Raw genomic sequence first — 22755 nt, 5'->3', positions numbered from 1 at the left:
GGGCAACATAGGTTCTTTACAGAGGCTCAATACAGGCCCAGGGCTGGAAGCCCCCCGAATATGAGGCATTGGCCAAGCTACCAGTTCCTAATGCTCCCCCATTCCTAATGCTCCACCCCGGGCCTGTCTGCCTTTCTCCTCCTAAGGGGACATGGCTGGTCCCACCTGTGAGTTGTCGTTTAAATATGGCCACTTAGTGGTAGGACAAACTGGTTGTTTCCTCGCTTTTCTCATCCGGGACTCCTCTCTTACTTCCTTTCTCTTTGGTTTGCCAGTGGGAGTGGGGAGTAGGCAGGGAAGCTGTTAGGTGCAGGCCAGGGAGTATAAAACTCATGTTCCTGGGTTTTAAGTCCTACAGGAAAGGCTTGTTACTCTCGGTATCTTCCGTGAACTTACTTCAGTGTTTGGACTGTAAGTTAAGAACACGAAACCCAGCTATTCTTTTTTATTATTATTATTGTTCAGTTACACTTGACACTCAATGTTATTTTATATTAGTTTCAAGTATACAGCATAGTGGTTAGACATTGGTATAATTTATGCAGTGACCCCTCTGCCTAGTCTAGTACCCACCTGGCACTGTACATAGTTGTTACCATATCATTGACTATATGTCCCATGCTGTACTTCATATCCCCGTGAGTATTTTTTAACTACCAGTTGTATTTCTTAATCCCTTCCCCTTTTTCACCCAGCTCCCCAACACCCTTCCCCTTTGGCAACCATCAATTTGTTCTCTGTATCTATGAATCTATTTCTCTTTCGTTTGTTCGTTTATTTTGTTCTTTAGGTTCCACATATAAGTGAGATCATATGATATTTGTCTTTCTCATTCTGACTTATTACCTGTAATATAATACCCTCTAGGTCCATCCATGTTGTCACAAATGGTAAGATTTCATTTTTTACAACCGAGTAATATTCCTGTGCGTGTGTGTGTGTGTGTGTGTGTGTGTGTGTGTGTGTGTGTGTGACATTATCTTTAGGTTGTTTCCATATCTTGGTTATTGTAAATAATGCTGCAATGAACATAAGAATGCATATATTAATATCTTTCTGAATTAGTGTTTCGGGTTTCTTCATATAAATATCCAGAAGTGGAATTGCTGGGTCATGAGGTAGTTGGATTTTTAATTTTTTAGGAACCTCCAACTGTTTTCCATTGCAGCTGCACCAATTTGCAACCCCACCAACAGTGCACTAGGGTTCCCTTTTCTCCACATCCTCAGCAACACTTGTTATTTGTTGATTTATTAATGATGGCCATTCTGATAGGTGTGAGGTGATATCTCATTGTGGTTTTAATTTGCCTTTCTCTCTGATGTTTAGTGACATTGAGCATGTTTTCATTTATCTATTAGCCATATGCATGTCCTCTTTGGAGAATTGTTTATTCAGGTCCTCTACCCATTTTTAATTGGATTCTTTGTTTTTTGTGCTGAGTTGTATGAGTTTTATTATTATTATTATTATTTGGTTGGTGCAAACGTAATTGCGATTTAAAAGGTTAAAAACATTGCAATAACCGCAGTTACTTTTGCACCAAACTAATATATATAAATTTTCGATATTAACTCCTTCCTTATCAGATGTGTCATTGGCAGTAGTCTGTCTTTTCATTTTGTCTATGGTTTACTTTGCTGTGCAAAAACTTTTCCTTTTGATGCAGTCCCATTTGTTTATTTTTTTCTTTTGTTCCCTTGTTCGAAGGGATAGATCAGAAAAAAATATTACTATGAGCAATATCGGAGAATTTACTGCCTATGTTTTCTTCCAGGAGTTTTATGGTTTCAGGTCTTAAATTTAAATCTTTAATCCATTTTTAGTTTATTCTTGTATATGGAGTAAGAAGATTGCCCATCCTTGTCTTGTTCTTGATCTTAAGGAAAATGCTTTTAGCTGTTCCCCTTTGAGTATGATGTTAGCTATAGGTTTGTGATATATAGTCTTTATTATGTTGAGAGGTATGTTCCCTCTATCGCCACTTTGCTGAGAGTTTTTATCATAAATGGATGCTGGATTTTGTCAAATGCTTTTTCTGCATCTATTGATATGATCACATGATTTTTATCTTTCATTTGTTTTTGTGGTGTATCACATTAATTGATTTGCAAATATTGAACCCACCTTGCATCCCAGAAATAAATCACACTTGATTGTGATATATTATCTTTTTAATGTATCGATGAATTTGGTTTGCTAATATTTTGTTGAGGATTTTTGCATCTATGTTCATCAGGGATATCAGGCTATAATTTTCTTTTTTTTGTAATGTCTTTGGTTTTGGAATTGGGAATGGTGGCCTTGTAAAATGAGTTTGGGAGCTTACTCTCCTCTTGAATTTTTTGGAATAGTTTGAGAAGAATAGGTATCAATTCTTCTTTGAATGTTGGGTAAAATTCACCTGTGAAGCCATCCAGTCCAGGACCTTTGTTTGTTGGGAGTTTTTTGATTACTGACTCAATTTCGTTAGTACTAATTGATTAGTTCCGATTTTCTATGTCTTCTTGATTCATTCTTGGAAGATTGTGTTTCTAGGAATTTATCCATTTCTTCCAGATTGTCCAATTTGTTGGCATATAATTGCTCATAGTATTTTCTTATAATCCTTTGTATTTCTGTGATTTCAGTTGTCACTTCTCTTTCATTTCTGATTTTATTTATTTGGGTCCTCTCTCTTCTTTTCTTGATGAGTCTGGTTAAGGATTTATCAATTTTGTTTATCTTTTCAAAGAATCAGCTCTTGGTTTCATTGATCTTTGTATTTTTTTTAGACTCTATTTCTTTTATTTCCACTTTGATCTTTATTATTTCCTGTTTTCTACTCACTTTGGGCTTTGTTTGCTGTTCTTTTCCTTGTTCCTTTAAGTGTGAGAGTAGTGTATTTATTTGAGATTTTTGTTTTCTATTACTATGAATTTCCTTGTTAGGACTGCTTTCACCATGCCCCATGGATTTTGGGTCATTGTGTTTTCATTTTCATTTGTCCCAAGGTATCTTTTTATTTCTTTCTTGATGTTATTGTTAACCCATTCATTATTCAGTAATATGTTTAGCCTCCACATGTTTGTGTGTTTTAAGTTTTTCCTTGTAATTGATTTCTAGTTGCATGCCATTGTGGTTGGAGAAGATGCCTCGTAGGATTTCAGTCTCCTAAAATTTAGTGAAATTTGTTTTGTGGCTTTATGGGGTGGGTGCCCTGTGGGGCCCAGTGGCTCAGTCTTCCTGGTCACCTGAGCCTGGTACTACAGGAGTGTCTATTGTGTAGATTGTGTGTATTCTCCGTTATAATTGAGACTTGATTGTGATTGGCATGTCAGGTTGACTGGCTGTGGGGTTTGGCCACGTCCACAGCTTACAGCTTCTGTGGGGGTGGGGGGCTTACCCCATGGAGCAGGATTCACCGTAGTGTGGCTCTGGTGCCTGCTGAGACTGCCATTTGGGTGTGCTGCTTGTGGGTCTAATTGACTGGTACTCTGCAGTGGTCTGAAGCCAACCTCCAGCTATGTTGGTTCTGGGGCTTTCTGGGAGGGGCTCTGGTGCAGGCCCAGGTCGCCACTGCTTGTGACCAGCCAGGGACTACCTGGTAGGAGTTACAAAGCAATCCTCAATTTGTTGCCCCCTCTGCTGAACCAGGAGGCATGTGGGAGAGGCCACATTGTGAACTGAGAACAGCTACCACCAGTGACGGGCCTGGGATAGCTCCACAAAAAGCCTAGGGCACCCTGAGTGCTTCCTGCCAGCTCCCATAAGGCTCAGCTGTTGATAGTCTCATGGTTTGAGAGTTTGGTGGGCTGGGGTCCTAGGGAATCAGCAGGGTGAAGCAATGGAAATCACCAGGCCAATGCAGATTTAGATTTGGCCATGTGGGAGAGGGCTCAACACAAGAAAGGTGGCACCCACCTGCCGACTGCAGGGGAAGAGGACCCCACACAGGGAAAATGGCAACTGTCTCTTCAGCCCTCAGCCTGCAGCCACACAACTCAGTGCCTCCCTGTATGTGACTCTTCCCAAGTCACTATACCTCCACCAGAGCCCAGGGTGAGTGCCTGCAAGTGAGTGAGTGTGTGTGTGCATGTACTTTAAGAGGTCATGTGGGTTTCCTGCAGCCTTTTATCCCACCCTGACAGTCAGAAACGCCACTGTTTTTCACAGCCACATGTTGTGGGGTCTCCTCTTCCTGGCACCGGTACTCCAGGATGGAGAACCCAGTGTGGGGCTGATGTCCCTCACTCCTCTGGAGGGAACCTCGGCAGCCAAGATATCCCTCCTGATTTTCAACCATCACATGCAGGTGTGGAGCCTGTTCTGTAGCTCTGCCTTCCTACCAGTCTCGACATGGCTTCTTCTTTATATCCTTAGGTATAGGACTTCTGTTCAGCTAGACTTCAGATGGTTCTCCAGGTTGATTGTTCTATAATTGTAATTTTAATGTGGTCACAGGAGGAGGCAAGCACAGTGTTCATCTTCTCTGCCATCTTGGATCCTCTGCCAGCTATTCGTTATGTGTGAGTTTCCAGGTATCACAGAGTTAGGTCATGATAGCCTAACTCCAGCACAGAGTTTTAAATGGTTAGGATTCTCCAAATTCTAGTGTGTGCTTGCACACCAGTGCACAGTTAACTTTCTAGAATAATTTTATTTATGTGAATTTTTAATATGCACCCCCACACACATACCCACTCCAAGAAAAGGTATGCACTGAAGAATATCAATACTCAGATGATCAAGCAGCAGGACCTCTGATTTTAAAAGGAGTATAAGAAGGTTTTTTTTTTCCTGGGGATGGAGAAAGGGGGTAAGATGTTTTGGTTGAAACACAAGGTAAGAAAGCACACAAGGCTGAGAGAATTAAATATAGAAAAAAAGAAACAGCACTCAGTACTTAAAATTAAGGGGAGGAAGTTGAGATGACAATTGGTACCACCTCTTTGATAAGTGGAAGTTGACAGACATGAGGAGATGATGACCTTTTGAGTATCAAAATATCCTGGAGTATCCTGAAGGGGAAAAAAAAATAAAAGGTTTAGGTAACACTTATTTAATGAGTGAAGTTAGACAGAGATATTTAACAATATTTCATTGGTATCTATTTGATTTGTACATGACATTGCAATACGCAGAAAGTAGATATCCAAAAAAAATCAAACAGACAAATATTTATTGGGTATTTTGTTGTGACCTGCCCAGTAGAATGAGTGTGGACAGGTTAATTTGAAGTGCTGGCAGTGATCCAGACAGGCACAGCCCAGGTCCTCCAGGAGGCATATGAGATGATGAAATCTGTCAAAGCCACATTCAAATGAAAGGAAATGGATTCTGGATTACATGTACTGCCCACCTGAATTGGAATACTTAGGTGAAAGTTTTGTATTTTACATTTGTAATACAGCAGTCTCCCCTTATTCACAGGGGATATGCTCCAAGACCCCAATGGATGCCTGAAACCACAGACAGTGGTTTTCCCTATATATACTGTTTTTCCCATATATATACATACCTAGGGTAAAGTTTAATCTATAAATTAGGCACAGTAAGAGATTAATAACAATAACTAATACTAAAATAGAACAATTATAACAATATACTGTAATAAAAGTTACATGAATATTGTCTCTCAATATCTCATTGTACTGTACTCACCCGTATTCTTGTGATGATGATATGATAAAATGCCTGTTTGATAAGATGAAGTGAAGAGAATGATAGAGGCACTGTTTATTCTGGAATTATCCATTTAACATTTTCAGACTGTGTTTACTGCGGGAAACTGAAACAACAGATGGCAGGGGGCACTACTGTATAAGAGAATAGCATAGCAGGTATAAGTACAGGTTTTTAATTCGTCAGACTTGGATTTAAGTCCCTGCTAAGCCAATTATTAACTCTATGACCTGGGACATTTTATTTAGCCACTCTTAGCCTCAGTTTCCCCAGAGGTAAAATGAGTTAATGACAATCTTACAGAGCTTTGTGAGTAGGAAATGAAATGATTTATGTAAAGCACTTAACACAGTACTTGATATATAGTAAGTGCTCAAAAATGGGTACTGTTATGTGATATTTTAGTCATGGTGTATATAATAAATGTTGATTGATGAACTTGAAACAACACATAGGAATGTTATGTTGTAACAAAAGATTGTATTAATATATAAATGAGATTCTTTTGCTTTAAGCTTATTTATGCTTGACTTTTACAAAGAAGGGGATGGCTTTTACGAAGAAGAGGATGGCTTAGTGACATATTGTAGTGTCATCTCTAGGGGTCTTAGGACAAGTTTTCTGTGGGAGATGTATGGGGTGGAAGCTACCACTAGAGGGCTCTGCAGAGACCCTACAATCCTTTCCTTGGGTGTAGCCCTGAGGGAGCAACCCCTCCAAGCCCTGGCTTTTTGGAGACTCAGGGACAATCTGTTCATCAGGCTGTTTAAGAGGGCAGGTAATAACAAGAATCCTACAATAACAACTTCTAGAAACCACTTCCTACAGAGACCTGGGGTTGTGCCAGGTGCATGTTACCAGAAACAGCTGGTAGGTGCCAAGTTATGGAAGCCCTGCTGCTCTCAGGTCACACTCTGACTCTACCACTCCAAGAAGTTACTTTCTGGAGGACGAGAGTGATATTGTACAGTAGAATATCACCTTCAAGAAAGGAAACCAGGTAAAGTGGAGGTTTTGAAACTCTGGGTGGTAAGGACTTAACAGTACCAACAAAACCCACCTTGAATCACTACTAAACCTTCAGATTCCCGGTGGAGGCTGGAACCAAAACTGATGTGTGTGAAATGAGATGCCCACAGGCCTTTGCAGTTCTGGGGCCACATAAGCCCTGTGCATCCTACCTGCTGGGACAATGGAAGGGCACATTTGGTGATGTACTGTCATTGGGATAAATGCCCCTGGGGACTCAGTGCTTACTCAGGGACCAGCTGGCCAGTGATGCAGTGGTATGTCATTGCTTTTTAACCAGCATCATTGGCCAGTAGCTTGCACAGGTCTGAATGTGATCATTGAGTACCTGCGGAAGCAGACACCAGCCCTGCCGCTGCAGCAGGAACCGGAAGCTGGGCAGAAAGGAAGCGATCTCTGCCTCCTAGGGAGTTGGGCCTCTCCCCACTGGGGCAGTGGGGCAGGAGTAGAAACTCCTGGAGCCTTTGTTTTCTTGGGTTTGCTTTGCTTCTGCAGACTTAATGTGTCCCTACACTCTTTAAAAAAAGTTAACGCAAGCGTGGGGAGCTTGGGTTTTTTCTGACTCTTCCTCTAAACCAACACCTCAGGACTTTGTGCAGGGAAGAGTCACTTCCCCATCCAAAGTCTAACACCTCCCTTTCTAAACTTGTGAAACACCGAGGCCAAGTTCTCAGGGCCCCCTCCAGTTCGCTGATCCTATTCAGGGCTGATCGGGGCGCTGGTGACAGGCCTGGAGGCTTCAGCCAGGACCTGGCTCCAAGGGAGGGACCAGCTGCGGCATGGGCGTCCCGGGCGGGGGCGGAGCAGGTGAGCCCGGGTGGGCGTGGGGAGCGCACTTGGCCATGACGTCGGAGTTTGCAGCAACCTCCAGGCGGGAGGCTGTGCGCGCCTGTGGAGTGGCTGCGCTGGGAAGATGTGCTCCGCGGGGCAGCCCCCGCAGTGAGCGCGGCGACAGGAGCACGGCCGGCAGCCGGGGCAGGGCCTGGGCGGCGAGCCTGGCGCTCCTGCACCGAGGAGGCCGCTGGCACCGGGGGCGCTCGGCCGGCCCCAGGATGTAGGCGATCCCGGCTCCCGCAGGCGGACAGCTCACCATGAAGAAGCACTCGGCCCGGGTGGCCCCACTCAGCGCCTGCAATAGTCCGGTCCTGACCCTCACCAAAGTGGAAGGTAACATCTGGGCGGGGGGGTGGGGAGGGGCCCTGCACCCCGGCGGAGTCGCCCCCTTACCCAGCCGCCCAGTTTGTGGGCTGCTGGCGCCGCAGGAAGCGTCCCTGCAGTGCAGCTGCCTGCGGGGGTGGCACCTGGGAGCTGTCAGGATGCCCTGGGCTGCTGCGGGGTCCGCGCGGCTGCCCAGGGTGCTGCAGCCAGCGCAGCCCTGGCTCCTTCCTGCACAGCCCTCAGCACATCTGGCAGCAACAGCAGTGGTGGCTTCAGCTCCTTCCCCGCCTGTCCTGTGCCACTCGCCAGCTGGGTAGGAGGGAGTCACCCAGACACTAACCAGTGCCCCCCACGCACGCACTTGTCTTTGGAGCATCCCCCTCCCCCGCCGGCAGACCAGAGTTGTTGCTCAGCTGGTGGAGGCAGGAGAGGCTGCCGCACTGAGACATGTCCCTGTACTCTGAACCTCCCAGCCCGCCAGCCAAGTGACTGCCCAGACCCAGCTCCGTGGGAAATGGCAGGACATGCAGATGGAACAGCCACCAGCAGCCTGTAAACGTGTTCAGGCCCCCATTCAGGGGACGTGAGGCAGACCAGGAGAAGAAGCTCACCAACCTCCCTAGAGAGCTGTGCCTTACTCAGACACAGCGGTCATCCTGCCAGAGTGGAGCGGCCCTGGCTTCCAGATGTGTGAGGGGGGAAGCAGAAGGACACCTGTCTCAGCCCTTAACTCCTCCACCCACGAGGCAGAGGTGCAACGACTGGGTCTCCGAGAGCTGGCCAGTTTGGCCAGGTGAGGGCTGGGAAGGGACAGTCAGTGACCCGGGGGAGGAAAGCCCCTCAGTTCCAGGCCCTGAGTTACCCTGAACTAACGCCCGTTCACGCTGTCTGTGTGGGGAGGCCATGGGCTCCTGCCGCACCCTTGGGACGACAGCCGGGAGCCCAGACCTCTGTATGATGGCTTCTGAGGACCGTGTGTCCCCTTGTGAGTTCTCCTTTGTTACTGTGACTGAGAACCAGTGAGAGCAAGACGGAGGCTAGCAGGGCAGCTGTGTGTCCACAGAGGCCTGCCAGCAGCCATCCTGGCACCGTGTCCCCCTCCTGCAGATGAGGACCTTGAGGCCCAGAAGTGTGGATCCACTTGTGCAAGACCTATAGCTCGTGGGTGGTGAAGCGGGATTGGCATTCTGGGCTGACTGAGCCCAAACCCATGCTTTTCAGAACTTCATTTTTGCAGTCACTTGCAATTATGAGTATTTACCTATTTCTTGTCATTTTTCTCCCCCTCCCAGCCTTAGGAAAGACTTAGTAGCAGTCATGTACGTATGAATTTAGGGAATGTGCTACCTCTCGGGTGGGGTGGGGTGCATTTTCAAGCCTTCTGGGGGGACTTTGCCCAGCTCTACCTGTGCACTGTGGACGGGAAGGGTTGGCTATTTATTTCCCTCAGGAAAGCTGGAAGGTCTGCTCACTCGGGGGGTCCTCATAGGAAGTGGACCCACCCTCACCATTTAAGTAAGGCAGGTTGGTCTTCTCTCCAAGCAGTGTGTCTCCCCCCAGCAGCCCCCCGCCCACCTGGGCAGGGCAGGTTTAGCTGCGCTCCCCTGGACAGGGATGGCGAGGCTTCCCAGGCTGGGCACTGTGACCTGAGATTGCTGCAGGAAGCTGTGAGTGACATGCCAGGCACAGGTACCCCCCCTCCGGCCAACCAAGCCCAGGCTTTGCCTTCAGGGATTGAAAATGGGGATCCCCTCCCCTATTCCCTTAGGGCTACTGCCAGGTGAGTTTTGAGCCTCCTGGTTCACACTAACGACCTTAGTAAACCATGGGCTTGACTTTTTAACCAACTTTCGCATATACATGTCTGTGGGTGACGGAAAGCATATTAAACTGAGAATTGGAGAGAGCAGAGAGCAAGACTGTTCTCTTTCCCTAGATAGTTTGACTTGTATAAATTGTAAGTGCCACACCTCGGTGTCTTCCACTGTGAAGCAGAAGTTACACCCTTCCTCAGCAGACTTTGGAAAATGCAGTGAGGTAGGATAGGTGGCAATACCTAGCATGTGCCTGGCACACAGTAGGTGCTTAATAAATGTCTGGCAGTCCTCCAGTCACAGACTGTCTCGCACCTCAGCAAACCTTCTGAAGTGTACATGTGTGTGGACAGTATCTTGCAGCATCTGCAGAGTTCCCTAACACTAGGAAGCCTGCAATTCCCTTTCTGTGTGGGACACGTGTGTCCTTCCACAAAGCCTGCAGGTCGGGGCCTGGTGAAACCTGCCCTCCGTAAGCCTGGGCTTCCCTGTAGCGCTCTCTCTCTCTCTCTCTCTCTGACTGATTTTTCTCCTTGTTGTTTTTGTTCAGTTTGGCTTTTGGTGTTTGTTTGTTTGTTTTTAAACTATTTGCATCTTGTGTGCTTGTTTTGGAAGTGTTGAATCCATTTCTTTTGCCTTAGATGTGCAGGGCACAGTGGTCCCTGTGCTGTGGCTATTTCTGTGTGGATGGCAAACAGGCCACAGTGACAGAACCCAGCCAGCAAGGAATATTTATTAGCCTGTGGAGTGTGTCTTCTAAGGGGAGGCAGGAAAGCACCAGCATGTGGTACATATAAAACCAAAATAGAAAATGAGATGCTAGATTGGACTCTGACACAGGAAGATGGGCCTGATGACTTCATTCTTTGTGTTTCCCTTCTCTGGGTCCTTTCTCACAGGCCCTGGAAATGCAAGAATGAACAATGCTAGGTTCGTTCTCTTCAGGAAGTTTCAATGTAGTGGGGAAAAGACCTATACAAGAGTGCCAAAAAAATGTATACACATTTTAAGAAAGGAAAACTGTATTAAAATTGTAATACTCAATATATACCAATAACAAAAGATGAATACAAGCCACAGTTGACTTCTGCAATTACAAGAGGTGCTTAATTACAAGAGGTTACCATCAGCCTCCAGACATTTCTAAAAACAGCGAACTACTGCTTAAGCAACATTGACCAAAGTGTCCACTTGTGTACCTTTTTTTGGCACCCCTGGTAGATAGGTAAGTGATACAGTACGAGGTAGTAAGTTTTGGTTCAGAGCTCAGAACAAAGCGTCACGAGGGTGCTGATAACTGTGTGATCTGAGGAAATCTGAGGAGACCTTCCCAAGGAGGAAGCCTTCTGAGGTGGAGCCATTGCACCTGAAGTGAAGAAATCGTCAGGCACAGGGGGGCTGTGGGTGCACAGGTTCAGCCGGGTGCCTAAGGACAGTGTAGCCAAGCCTCTGACAGGGCTGCAGGCTTGGAAAGTGGTTTCCACCAGGATGATGGCATCTGTCCTGTCTGACAGTGCAGCTTGTTTTCATATCCTTTTCCTGGCTTTCCCATCGAATGCAGACACTGAATATTGATTAGTAACAAATCCCTCGTAGAGTACTATTTACTGGGATCGTGTATATTCACAACCAGCTGATTCATGTTCAATAAAATTGCATTCGGTAGGAATTAGTAGTTGAGAACAGTGTAATAAATTCCCCCAGGAGGCCAGCAGCATGTGGTGTTATGGAAAGAGCGATGGCTTTGGGGTTAGACTGGACGTAGTACCCACCTCTCATGCTGAACCAAGAAATTCAGGCTAAGTTTCTGGAAAATTGGAAATCAGTTTTCTCATATGGAAATGAGGGTGACAATACATCCCTCTTAATAATGAGAGTAATAGTTTTTGCTAATGACACTACCATGTTGCCAGCACTTTGCTTGGGGAGATTGTCATTATACATGATCGCTGTTCCTCCCAAAGGAAGGGTAAGCATGTTGCCCCAATTTGCAGATGGAGAAACTGAGGCTCAGAGAAGTCATTCACACAAGGTCATGCAGTTAGAAAGCAAGGGTGCCAGGTTCACATCTGTATCAGCTTGGCCCCAAAACATTGCAAAACCTTTGCACAATTGCATTTCATTTGAATAGCAGTGAGCTCATGGCCCTTTGTATGTGCCCTGGAAATGTTTGCCCAGTATAGCTCCCACCACAGTACACCTCGGAGGTCTGGACCACCACTTGGGCTCGCAGGGCTCACTGCTATTGGTGATATTCTCAGTGTCCCTGCTTCAGGACAGTTAGCCACCCTGTCTCAGCTGTCCCCACTGTAGGTCTGGCTGCTTTCTTTCCATCAATTGTCATCTTGGGAGGCTCAGTTATTGTGTGTGGAGCCCCAGCCCTGCTGGCCCCACCTAAGAGGTATCTTGAGAGATATACTGCCAAAGCGTTCCTATACCCAAATATTTTCCAGGTTGGCTTGCCCTAGGCCTGAAACGTCACTGACAAAAGGCATTCATGTATTGATCCTAACTGTTACCTAATAGAGGCAAGAGAATGAGCCGATGTTTCTGGGCAAGCTAAGAGGAGTCAGATGTACTCCCTGACCCAAAGGAGCTTCCGAACAAGGGAGAAATGTCACAAATGCACTGAGGAATGATTCCATGTTGAAATGGAATTTTCTAAAAATTCCATGAAAGGAATAAAATGCTGTTTCAGCAAAGGGCGAGCTCACTTTGACTGGAACACAGGTGGCCACATGCAGCACCCCTGCCACCATTGACCTGGCTTTGGCCAAATGACGTAATTTAACGGAACACTTTCCCGCTGAGTCTGGATGTGGCCTCACATCCTTCTCATCACCAAACCCCGGCTGATGACTCTGTATTCATTGGCGCTGATCTTCCTGGGAGCAGGACCAGAGTGCCATGTTGGAGGATGTTCCTCTGCCCTCTGCTGTTAGAGGTGGGCGATAAGAACACACTGTTCCTGGCACAGGTGGCTCCACGGACAAAGGTGCAGAGTTAGGGAAGGGTGGCACTGGCAGAGACCTGCAGATGGTCTGCTGGGCTGGGGCTTAAGTTCTCTAAAGAAATGGGAGCGGGGAGAAAAGGGGCCGAGGTCAAGGCTGACCACAGGCAAGTGCTGAATCCTTAGGAGAGTGGATTGAAAGAGTCAGGAAGGGGGAGCCATAAAAGAGGAGAAAGACACCATCTGAGACCGTCTTATGTAGCTGTCCTGTTCAAAATGGGTGACGAAATCGGTTTCATCAATCACAATGAATACTTTTAATAAAAGAATTAGAATAGAATAAAAAATGCTAAAGTACATCCCATACAACAAGAATCAAGGTTGACCTGTGATGTTTCTAATTTCAGAGGTGTGCGTGTGTGTGTGTGTGCACATACACTCATTGAAGGCAACAGTGAAAAAAAGTTTGAAAAAACACTGCAGAAAAGTGTCTATTGGGGACAGGAAGCCATGATGGGAGTTGACTGCAGCAGCCCGGGCATGAACGAGTGCTCATAATTGTGGCGGTAACATGTGGTTCACGCTTGTCATGATCCCTTGTCCTGGGTCGTCTCGTTCTGTCCTCAGTGGTGCTAGCATCATGCCTTACAGGTGAGAAGGAAACAGTACAGGGCTGTTGGACAATCATTCTGGGAGGGAGCTGCTATGTCCCCATGTCCTACACCTCCCACAGCGGAGGAATGACAGGTCATGGCAGAGGGTAGGTAGGAGGATGGAAAGGGAGCCATCAAAGACACTGATGATTGAGCCTGAACAAGGCGGGAATGGAGACGCCATTAGCAGTGACAGAAGGGCAAACTGTGAGGGAGAGGAGGGGAAGTCACCTCTGGACAAGTGAAGTGGAGGTGCTGGCAGCGCCTTCAAGTGCAGCTGTGTAGCCAGGAGGTGGGAGGAGGTGGTGAATCCTGGGTGACAAGTCAAGGGGGAGTGAGATGGCTCCGTGGGGGTGAATGGGTGAGCACGGGATCCGGATGGCCATGTACACAGGGCAGATGGGGAAGGCGGAAGACAAGTCTGAATGGCTGGGAGCCCCGATCTTAGGCAGCATGAGAACCACAGCTAGAACCCCAACAAAGAGGGAGTGGGATGTGGTAGCAAATGCAGCCCAAGGGGGCGGTTTTGTAGAAACAATTGTAAGCAGGTGCTGGTTTGCAAGCCAGATTTCAAGGGTTGAGTGTCTGGTGAGAGAGGAGGAAAGCCATGGCAGGACCCATGGTTCAGGTGTGTGACAATGAGAGGTGGCAGTTATGCTGTCTTTAGGGGGACAGGGACAGAGTTTTCGAGAGTAGGTGTTTCTGTAAATGGAAGAAGGAACCTGGTTCCCAGACAGGTCTGAGGTTGCCCCAGAGAAGGGTGATGATACAGCAATGGCCTGGGAGAGACAGAGGGGCATGGGAAGAAAGAGAGGGGGTGGTTAGCCTTGAAAAGGAGAAGGGGAAGATACAACGGGCATGGATATGGAAATGTGGAGATGTGTGTGCGGGGGGTGGCCCGCAAGGACCTGACCTGTGACTCTGATCATCTTTGTAAGGTGGGAAGTGGAACTGTCTGCTGAAATGATGGATGGGGACTGAAGGCTGGCAGAGGTGGGTTGAGAAGAACTATATTGGGAGAGCCCAGAAGAGATGTAATTCTTAAAAGCCTTTTTGGCGAGTGATTCATGTTCACTAGTTAAGACATCGTGTAACTTGGGCGAGCATGTACAGGGAAGAACACTGGGTGAGGGTCAGGACTCTTGAGTGTCATTCGCTTCTCCCCCCCGGGCTAATTAATACAGCGGGCATGTTGCCTCACCTCTTGGAGCCCAGCCTTCTCTCTTCAGAAGAGAAAGGGGATTAGAATAGGACTTGCATTGGCTCTGCCAGCAGAAACATGTGATGAGTCTATTAAGTAGCTTTCTTGTTAACAGAGATTGGTTTATCTGATTAAAACCCTTCACTAGCAGCACTGAGAACAGAGCTCTGGGGGAGTGACCCCCGGAACAAATAAGAAATGTGGCCTGTGTGTGCCTGTGCTTGTGAATATCTGGGCAGAGACACACACTTGCTGGGGTGGTGTTTCGTATTTGAGCCAGGACACTTTTCTCCATGATCCTTCAGCAAAAGGAAACCACTGGACTCAAGAGAGGGCCCCCGGGTGATGGGATGCTACAAAGAGATATAGAAAGACCCCCAAAGAGAAGCTGTGCCACTTCTGAGCTTTGCCTGTGGCTGGCCCAGGTGTTTTCATAGAAAAGTGTCACTGCTTCAGATTAGTTCAGCCACGTAACCCTCTGTGGGTGCAGAAGGCTCGGCCCCGGGCAGGCAATGAAGCCTAAGTGGACAGGTTCACAGTTAAGGCATACCACACTGCAGGCCTTGACTGAGCAACTTCAGTCCTGCCTCATAGATGCACAACTCTGCTGAGCACTGGAGGAATATTCTAGAAAACAGTGCTTTGTTCTTCAAGATAAACTATGCAGTAGCTCATGTCATGAGTTAAAATGTGGTGCTGTTCCCCTGCTCCCCTCCAGGAGAAGGCTGCAGCCTACCCGCTCTTTCCCGCAGAGCCCGGACAGCCTGGAGGGGCCGTCCTATGTATCATCTGCCCTCTTGTAAAAGCGTGGCTCCCCGTGAGTACCAACAGTCCACAGAAAAGTTGAAGGAATCGTCTGACAAGGAAAAACATCAGAAAGGAGGAGTGTGTGTATTTGTCCGTGTTTGTGTACAGGTCATTAGCAGCACCAAAATGTCACCTCGTCTGCAAATGTTGAGCACCTGCTGTGTACAGAGGCCTGCCGTTCCCAGGTCATGCAAATGGTAAGATTCCAGGAGGCTGCACAGGCCACGACTAGCAGGTGTGGGATAAACACGGGTCCCTTCAAGCTCGAATGTTTTCAGACTGCGCATTGAGACTGGATTCTCGCTCCCCTCAGACATCACTCTTCCTTCCCTCGAGGCACGAACGGCATTATTTAAATCTTGCTGGATCCAGTCATTTTCTCACAACTCACGCTCACCTAAGGCTGTGTAAGTTCCAGGCCTGTCTGAGACCCACTGCGTGAGGTGATGTTATTTGGACTTTTGGGAGTTGTCCGGGGAACTCTGAGGAGATGGGGAGTGAGGAGGAACTGCCAGCACAGAAGTCTGTGCTGAGATGGTGGTGATGGTGGGGGAAGGGGGCGGGTTCCGGGCCTGATTCAGACCAGCTCTCAAACTGCTGAGAGTAGAAGGTGATCACAGAGGAGCCGCCCACCACGCCACTTCACCTCCCAAACAGCAGCCTCTGTTCACCTCCCAGGCTTGTAGCTGCATCAGGGAAATAATTTCGTTGTTCACAAACCACTTTGCAGCGGCCATGTTGTCACCTGTCTCCACACACTCCTCCAGGAACAACTTTACAACAAAGGCGTAAGCAGCGCAGAGGAGGCAAACAGCTCTGAGCTGGTCTCTCGTATTTCTAATCTAGGAATCCAGTGCAATAGTCCCCTCCTACGAGGATGTCAGAATAAATCCTCCACATCTGCAGGTGTCACCACCTGCTGCTTACTGGTGGCTCTGGCCTGTGCCTCACACCTTCACAAGGACAGCACACTCTCCACTGTCACACCCTCAGGTTAGCCTCTCGGCTGCCAGGACCAAGTCCATGGCTTAAACAACAGACATTTTTTCCTCACAGATCTAGAGGCTGAAAGTCCAAGATCAAGGTGCCAGCAGATGTGGTTTCTGGTTGGGATTCTCCTTCTGGCTTGTAAATGGCCACCTGTTCACTGGTCGTCAAATGGCCTTTCCTCCATGTGTGCTCATGGAGAGAGAGTGAACAAGTAAGCAAGCTCGCTGCTGTCTCTTCTAAGGCCGCCATGCCTGTCAGGCCAGGGCCCCCACCCATTTGACCTCGTTTAACCTCACTTACTTCCCTAGAGGCTCCGTCTCCGAGTGCAGCCACAGTAAGGGGCTGGGACATCTGAATATGGGGGCAAGCGGTGGGCAAAAACATTCAGTCCATGACAGCCTCCATTCCAGGGTGGCAAGTCCAGGCTAGAGTCCTCTATGCACTCAGGCTCTTCCATATTTAAAAGTGGGTCTGTGCTCTGGAAACCTGGTGCCTCTTTAGTGTGGGCAATTCCGACTGGGGCGTTCCACTTTCAAAGGAGATAATAAGAACACTTCCATTCCTGTTGCCCCTGTGCAGTCAGACAGATGCTTGGAGGTGCAGCTCAGCCACTCACTCACTCACCTGAGACCTTGGAGAGCACCTCTCAGAGCCTCGGCTGTCCAGTCTGAGGAAGGAGAACTCTCATGCCGTCTGCCAGCATTAAAACAGGCAAAAAGAAGATGCGTAAAACCTCCTGGCAGAGAGCATGACATATGTGCTGGGTGTTTGGCACTTGTCCTTTTACTCCCTGTGCCAAGCAACCAGTGTTCATTATCTGCGGATTCTCTTCCTTTCCTGGGACCGGTAGTCTGGAGCGTGACTGGGGCCATGGTCGTGTATGAACAGTGGGGGCACTTTCTGTCCCAAAGTCCAGGAATGCAAACAAATGGCCTGGCAAGTGCAGGTGTGGATAATGTGTCAGGAGGCGTGCAGTGAGGCCACCATCGGGCTTCCAGGGCCTGCAGTGGCCTTACACATGGCACAGCCTCGTATTCCCTTTCCTGCAAACCACTGTGAAGAAAAACAATCACACATAAATTCAGTGAGCAAGTATTTAATAAGTACATGAGATAAACGAAACCCAAACTGCGTTTTTGGGAGATGAATTACACTTGCAAATGGCCATAAACAAAGGCTTTCTTCCAAGCTCCTCATTTTACAAAAGCTATTAGGTTTTGTAAAAATAAGTATAAAACTTATTTTAATAAGTGTAAATACTAAGTATATCAGGTCCTGAACTGGTATATGCGTCAGTGACCAATAAATGGGAAATTGTTCGTCCGGCCCTCTTCCCCTGGGCCGTCCTGAGAAAAGAGGGCTGTAGTTTCCAGAGCAGCTCTCAGCTGTATCCCGTTCAGATGGAGTGAGGCACTGAGCCCTCCAAGATGGGGCGCGGTAAGCACTGCCACGTGGACTAAGCCAGTTCTGCAGGGAAGGCTGTATCTGCCCGGGGCCCCACCGTGGGTGCCGATAAATGTGTGTTGGATGAGTGGCCTAAAACCTTGCCGAGTTCCCCAAAGAGAAATGCAAACACGTACTTCACACAGAGCCTCACGTGTGAGGATACTTAGCAGCGTTATTCACAGTAGCAAACACTGGAAACTGTACACGTCCATCAACTGATGAATGAATAAACACAATGCAGAATATCCAATGGAATACTGTCCAGCCAGAAAAAAGAATGCACTGACACTTGCTCTAACATGGACGAACCCCGAGGACATGATGATAAATGAACGAAGTCAGCTGCGAAGGTCTCCATGTTTAGGTGAAATATCCATGATAGGCCAATCTTAGAGCTAGAAAACGGATGTGTGGTGGCCTGAAGTTGGGAGTAGAAATGGGGAGTGATGGCAAATCAGCACGAAGACTTATCTGAAGTTATGGGAATGTTCAAAGGCTGGATAGTGGTGATGGCTTCTCAATTCTGTAAATTTACTAACAATAAGGACTTGTACTCCTTAAGCAAGTATATTTTATCATTATGAAAATTATGCCTCAAAAGAGGCATAAAATAACTGTACAGGCATTATTGATGGAGATGTCATTGGAAAGTATCACCGTCATTCTCTGCCCCCTCGTAATTCTTTCTCTCTAAATCTGAGCACAGTTTGGACAGCTCCCTGCAAATGACCCTGAGAACACTGTATAATGTGGGAGAATTTGCTGCGATTCAAAGAGTGGAGGATAAATGCATCTGCTAACCAAATTTATAATGTCACGCTATATGTATTCTTTAATTTTATCTGTTTGTGGACGTGGGGGCATGTACTTCCCCCTAAGTAAAGTAGGGTTAACATCTGAATTTGCTCTGGTCCCTTCAGCCAACATGGCTGAATGTCTGACCTGCTTCATGTCCGACCAGAGCAAGACTGGGCGTCGCAGTGTGGCCAGGGCACTGTGCACTTCAGATCTCACCATCTTCCTCACTGAGCCTGAGCAGACCACCATGTCTTCCTGACCCTGAACTTGGCTCCTCTTTGTACTCAGAGCTTTCCTATCCTTCACGGCCCAGGCCAAGCTTCCACCTTCTCTGATTTTTTCCACTGTTACCGCAGCCCACGCTGGTTCCACTGTCTTCAGAATTTCCATTACAGGCAGAATCTTTCCATTTCGTACTTGATTGTTCTGTAATTCTTTCATAGGCCCATATGGTGACTCCCAGATTGACTGTAAGTTCCTGAAGCACTGTAACGATGTTTTATATTTATTTATTGACCGCCCCAGCTCTTGGCACAGGGCACATGCTTCACGGTGATTTCCTAGGCGATTGACACATTCCTAGAATGCATCGCACAGTCCCCAGCCCCATGGGATTTATAAAGTCTGTGCTGTTGGGCATCAGGTTAAATGAATGCTGGGTGAAAATACAATGTGATCCCAGTTTTGCTGTGTGAGTGTGTGTGTGTGGTGCAGACACACGAAAGACTGGGGAAAATGCAGCAGAATGTCAACAGTACTATCTCCGGGGACTAAGATTAGTATAGATTGCCTTCTGTTGCCTTTGTAAAGTATTTGTGAAGAATATTTTTGGTTTATGTGAAGTAGATCTAGTTTAACAGAAGTATTAGGAATAAGTGAGGTAATGACATTGATAAGTGATTATTATTTTAAGAGGCTCAGTATAGTGAAATAGAAAGTTTGCAATGAATTAAGTTTGGGTGCATGGGATTCTTCATGGGCCTATTCCAGTGTTTCCCAAAGTGTGTTCCAAGAGACACCTTGTGACAGTCTGCCACAGGTGTTACATTTAAATAATACAGGACATACGCATTCTGTAGTTGCTTTTTGGAAATTCACAATGTACGTTAGCTCTGGATATTCCTAAAGGGACTTGTCTCTGGTCTACCTAGTATTTTCCAAACTTTTCTGATCAGGGAATTTTTTTTTCTTATAATGCCTGTTAATGCCTTGGGAAACATTGTTCTATCTTATTATTAAATAATAGTATAGATTTTAGTTCTGAATGTCTTTATTTTGCTTGTGTATTATTAACTGTCCCTTGGTTAAATGATCCGGAAAGGTTACAGAGTTAGAGAATAACTTCTTTAATCCAAATCTGTAAGAGCACTTTAACAACATTACATGATTTGGTGATTTTCTCTGTCATTGTAACAGCTACATAGCATCCGTCATCATTTAATTCTTTCAGTTTTAAAACTATTTTCCATACTGAAAAACTAAGTGAAACAAACAAACAAACAAACAAACATGTGAGCCTGAATTTATTCACCCTCCTCCATTAAGAGTCCATTCTTAAGTGGAACTGCATTTTATTTCTATGTGGACTTTTTTCATTCTCATAATTATAGTTTTTCAGTGTAAGTTTTTGACAGCGATGCTGATAGTTTAGAAATCTCCCTAACCCTCAATTCTACTTGAAAATTATCTCAATAATGAAAGTTTACAGAGGCTAACCCAAAATGTGAGATACTCAATGTATAAATTGAAATGTGTGTGCTCCTGTCTGACGTTGAATTTGTGGGGATCCTGTGAACAAAGTCAAGATGTCCTGGTGGGAGGGGTAATGCAGAGGATGGGACTCCCTCGTGTCTGCTTCTCCCCACCCTGCAGACCATGACAGAAACAGACAACTTGTTAGAAGCCCAGAGGGTGGTGAAATGTTTGGCATCCTAACTAGGATCTACACACACATGAAAAATAACAGGAAGAGGGAGATTAAATATTAATAAAGCAGTTAATGAAGCGTATGGATGGTGTCAGGCTGGATTTGGGCCACCAAAGGACATTCTCTTTCCTTGACTAGTCACGTAAGGTTTGAGATTAACTTTAGTTAAAACAGATACAGCCAGGGCTGGCAATTAATGATAAGATGAACTAACACCTGTATAACAGACTATCTTGAATCAGGACTTTGCCTCATAGAATTATTATGTTTCAGAAAGTATGATATACAAAATTTGGTTTAATGTTGTTAGAGTGACTTAAAGTATTATTCAATTTAAACAAAAAATATAGACTACATTTGACCCCAGGATATTTTGTACTCATCTCCTGTACCCCTGTAGTGGAGATGGCCTCATAGCAATGTGTGCCCCCATACAGCTACATGCCAGGCTGAACGTAAAAGACAGGTACGCTGTCTCCTGGAAATTTGCATCCGTCCATGGTTCCACCCTACGCAAGTTACAGCTCTGTTTATATTTCCAGCTGACCGACACGCACACAATCATGAATGAAAACCAAACAGTGGAAAATAATGCCTTTTCCACCTTCTCATGGTCTGTGGGAACAATACCGCCGTAGAGCCATGCTTTGGGCAGCAGCCTGGTTTCCAGAAGTCACACGCTCTAAAATGGAGTGGCTGAGGCTTTTCATAGCACCAGCTGCCTGAGGCTGTGGTTTTTAAGTAACGCTTCAAAGTGGGACTGAAGGCCATGGGCAGGAAGCCAGTTAGAGCAAATAAAGAGATAAGAGGGAAAAGACAATTTTTGCCACACAAGCAAAATAAGATAAGAATCTTGGCATCTGTGCCCTTAAGTAACAGGCAGGGAGGGGCTTCTGTCCATGTACACCGGAGCTTTTAGAGGTCAAGGCCTATGGCCCCCTCTGGTAGGAACCCCTGGCCCCCTAGCCATGCCCAGTGCCCAGCGGCACTGCCATGAGTGTGACACAGGACTACAGTGAGACTATTTCAGCCACACTGTGTGTTCTGGAGAAGTCTTTTCCCAAAGGTTGATGCATACACATGTCCTCTGTGAAATGCAGATTCTGGTTCTGGGGTGGAGCCTGAGATAGTGCATTTCCAAGCTGGGGGTGGGAGGGTGTTGATGCTGCCAGCGGTTCGGCCAAACTTTGGGGGTCAAGATTCTGGAGGGTAAGAAAATCAGTGAAGACGTCTATTCAAGTTTTGTTTCAGGGAGCTGCCCCCAACCCCTATGTCTCCACCCACTATCCCCCACCCCCTCCAAAGAGCAGCTGGTCGTGGCTGTGGCCCGGGGGTGGGTGCCCTGGTGCAGGGTATGGGGAAGGTAGAGCCCCCCTAACCTGCTTGTGCCTTTCTCTCCACAGGGGAAGAGCGCCCCCGGGACGGGCCGGGCCCCGCGGAGGCCCCGGCGGGGGCGGAGGCTGGGCGAGCTAACCGGAGCGGCTGCAGGTGCTCGGGGCCGCAGCTCCGCAAGCTGAGCTGGGGCCTGGCGGTGGTGCTGTGCGTGTGCGCCTCCTGGGCAGGCTCCACGCAGCTCGCCAAGCTGACCTTCCAGACGTTCGATGCGCCCTTCACCCTGACGTGGTTCGCCACCACCTGGAATTGCTTATTCTTCCCGTTGTACTACGCGGGCCACGTCTGCAAGGCAGCAGACAGGCAGTCGGTGAAGCAGCGGTACAGGTAGGCCTCCCTGGCGGCTCTGCCCTGGGCGGGGCTGCTCTCCTAGGAATGATGCTTCTGGTACGGTGCGGGTGCTGGGACAGGCCGAGGGACAGTGTGAGAAGTCCCAGGGTCACCTGCTGTTTTAGTGGGACTGGAATCCCAGTTCTGTCCCCGTCAGGGTGGTAAGCAACTGCACCTTCACCTGCAGCCCCTCATCCCTGGGAGCTCATTTATATACGAAGGAGAAGATGGCATCTTCAAGAATGGCCTGTGGCAAGTCCCCAGAAAGGATGGAAATGGGGAAACTCAGTACCTCCGTTACTGTCCTCAAGCTGGGGTGAGGACGGTAAGTGGGTGAGCAAGCAAGGTGTCAGGGCTGCTTCCTGTAGCTCACCTTCCCTCAGGGGATGTTCTCTGCCAAGACCTGAGGATCCATTCCCCTTCTGACTCTAGACGCTTCGTCCTCTAGTTATGGGACCGCACGGGTCTGATTGAATGTCTGGCAGTGTGGCTGTCAAAATCAAAGCAGTGTCTGGACTTTGCTGACTTTATTTTCTCATATGGAGTCCACTGGCATGGCGACCCTTTCAAAAAGAGGCTGGAAACCTGACCCCAAC

General features: G+C 47.3%; 1 protein-coding gene across 3 annotated transcripts in view; it reads left to right on the top strand.

The window, feature by feature from the left end:
- SLC35F3 (solute carrier family 35 member F3) overlaps window positions 1–22755 on the top strand; it is a 284430-nt gene that overhangs the window by 198301 nt on the left and 63374 nt on the right. For 2 of the 3 annotated variants that reach the window (XM_033099894.1, XM_033099893.1), the window contains exon 3: window positions 21841–22156. In XM_033099894.1, coding sequence (XP_032955785.1) covers window positions 21841–22156 — 316 coding nt within the window. Of the gene's footprint in view, window positions 1–7564; window positions 7861–21840; window positions 22157–22755 lie in introns of those variants that run through there. The other variant, XM_033099895.1, reaches the window with a different exon arrangement.

This window comes from Rhinolophus ferrumequinum, chromosome 27 (assembly GCF_004115265.2).
Source record: "Rhinolophus ferrumequinum isolate MPI-CBG mRhiFer1 chromosome 27, mRhiFer1_v1.p, whole genome shotgun sequence".
Taxonomy (NCBI): Eukaryota; Metazoa; Chordata; class Mammalia; order Chiroptera; family Rhinolophidae; genus Rhinolophus; species Rhinolophus ferrumequinum.
The sequence above is the reverse complement of the archived record's forward strand: the minus strand, read 5'-3'. Positions and strand labels throughout refer to the sequence as shown.